Source organism: Tupaia chinensis, unplaced genomic scaffold (genome assembly GCF_000334495.1).
Source record: "Tupaia chinensis unplaced genomic scaffold, TupChi_1.0 Scaffold000178_1, whole genome shotgun sequence".
Taxonomy (NCBI): Eukaryota; Metazoa; Chordata; class Mammalia; order Scandentia; family Tupaiidae; genus Tupaia; species Tupaia belangeri.
This window is the reverse complement of record NW_006159653.1, coordinates 1,945,153-1,947,353: the sequence shown is the minus strand read 5'-3', so window position 1 is coordinate 1,947,353 and position 2,201 is coordinate 1,945,153. Positions and strand designations below refer to the sequence as shown.

At 68.7% G+C, this 2,201-nt stretch overlaps 1 protein-coding gene across 1 annotated transcript in view; it reads left to right on the top strand.

Annotated features, from left to right (window-relative positions):
• Positions 1 to 117: 117 nt before the first annotated feature.
• Positions 118 to 2,201, top strand: part of PKD1 (polycystin 1, transient receptor potential channel interacting) — a 42,931-nt gene continuing 40,847 nt past the window's right edge. The window contains 5 exon segments of the mRNA XM_027771007.1: positions 118 to 215; positions 330 to 401; positions 589 to 758; positions 989 to 1,660; positions 1,777 to 1,960. Coding sequence (XP_027626808.1) covers positions 124 to 215; positions 330 to 401; positions 589 to 758; positions 989 to 1,660; positions 1,777 to 1,960 — 1,190 coding nt within the window. The 5' untranslated portion in view covers positions 118 to 123.

Here is a 2,201-nt window from a genome sequence, read left to right as displayed (position 1 = left end):
ATGTGTGGGGTGCTGGGAGCTGAGTGGGGGGTCGCAGTGGGGGGCTGCGGTGGGGTGCTGGGAGCTCTGGGGCAGGTGGGCCTAGGGATGGCCGTGTCCTGCCCAGGTCCCCCGCAGTGACCCATGGTCACACTACTTCTCAGAGACGTCTCCCATAACCTGCTCCAGACCCTGGACGCTGGGCTCCTGGCCAACCTGTCTGCGCTGGCAGAGCTGTGAGCACCCCTCTCCCGCCACCCCTGCACCCACTGGACTGGGATTCCGAGCGGGGTGGTGTTTTGGGTGGCTGCTTGTCCCCAGGTTCCTGCCTGAGCCTCTGCCTCTCCCAGGGATGTGAGCAACAATGAGATTTCAACGCTGGAAGAAGGAGTCTTTGCTAACTTACTGAACCTCAGTGAGATGTAAGTGGTGCTCTAATTGGCGCCCAGCCCCTCCCTCCCACTGGCCACCGCACTCCCTCCCAGTATGAGCCCAGCCTGGCAGCTGTCCACCCTCCAGAGCCCCCTGGAGGGCGGGTGGGCAGTGGGAGGCTGTGCTGGCAGGGCCGAGGGCCTGGGGCTAGTGCAGACGCCACCTTCCTCCCCACAGAAACCTGAGCGGGAACCCGCTGGAGTGTGACTGCGGTCTGGCGTGGCTGCCGCGCTGGGCAGAGGAGCAGCGGGTGCGCGTGGTGCAGCCCGAGGCTGCCACGTGTGCCGGGCCGGGCCCCCTAGCTGGGCAGCCCCTCCTCGGAGCCCCCTTCCTGGACAGCGGCTGTGGTGAGCACGGCCGCCCCTTCCCTGCCCAGCAGGACCCAGCATGCACTCAGGGCTCGCAGCCTGGCTGGGGGCAGACTCACGGTGTGAGACAAAGTGACTGATAGGGGTGAGGAGGGCCGCTGGGCGGGGCTTTGGCCAAGGGAGCAGCCTGGAGGGGTGTGTTCTGGGGCCAGGCCTGGGGCCATGGAGGTGGAGCAGAGGGACAGCTGGGCCACCTCTGCCTCTTGCAGGTGAAAAGTATGTGGCCTGTGTCCCTGACAACAGCTCCGGCTCCGTGGCAGTGGCGGCCTTTTCAGCTGCCCACGAGGGCCCGCTGGCGCCCGAAGCCTGCAGCGCGTTCTGCTTCGTGGCTGGTCAGGGCCTTGCAGCCCTCTCTGAGCAGGGCCGGTGCCTGTGCGGAGTGGCCCACCCCCTCAATGCCTCCTCAGCTTGCCTGTCCCTCTGCTCCGGCCCCCCACTGCCCCTTGCCCCCGCCTGTGGGCACCCCACTCTCCTCCAGCATGTCTTCCCTGCCTCCCTGGGGGCCACGCTGGTGGGTCCCCCTGGACCCCTGGCCTCCGGCCAGATAGCAACCTTCCACGTGACAGCCCCCTTGCCCGTCAGCTCTGCACGCTGGGACTTTGGCGACGGCTCCCCCGAGGAGGATGCTGCTGGTCTGGGTGCCACTCACCGCTATGTGCTGCCTGGACAGTACCGCGTGACGGCCATGCTGGCCGTGGGGGCTGCCTCAGCTCTGCTGGGGACAGAGGTGCGGGTGGAGGCGGCACCTGCTGCCCTGGGGCTTGTGTGCCCGTCCTCGGTGCGCAGTGGCGAGAGCCTGGAACTCGGCCTGCAGAACCGCGGTGGCTCAGGACTCAAGGCCGTCTACAGCATCGTGGCCCTGGGCCAGGAGCCCGCACAAGGTGGGCGTCCCCAGCTCAGTCACCCCGTCTGTGCGCTCCCTGAGGTCAGTGGGCGGGTTGGAGCCGACCCCTGCCCCCGCCCGCAGTGACACCCCTGCTCTCTGCCTGCTGCCCAGTGGTGCACCCGCTCTGCCCCTCGGACACGGAGCTCTTCCCCGGGAACGGGCACTGCTACCGCCTGGTGGTGGAGAAGGCGGCCTGGCTGCAGGCGCAGGAGCAGTGCCGGGCCTGGGCCGGAGCTGCCCTGGCCATGGTGGACAGTCCTGCCATCCAGCACTTCCTGGTCTCCCGGGTCACCAGGTGCCTGTCCCCCACCCTCCCGAGACCATAGGTGGGGGGTTCCTGCAGTGTTGGGGGCTATCAGGTCTGAGGAGGCTGGGGGGGAATGAGGGAGGTCGAGGGGCCACGAGCCCCGCCCTGCCAAGTGCGGCCATTGCTGTCAGCTCTGTGGGCGCAGGGGTGGACTCCCGGGGCGCCCCGGGCCCTGACGGGTGGCTGTGGCACCACCATGGGAGCTGCACGGCCCGCTGCCTCGCACCAC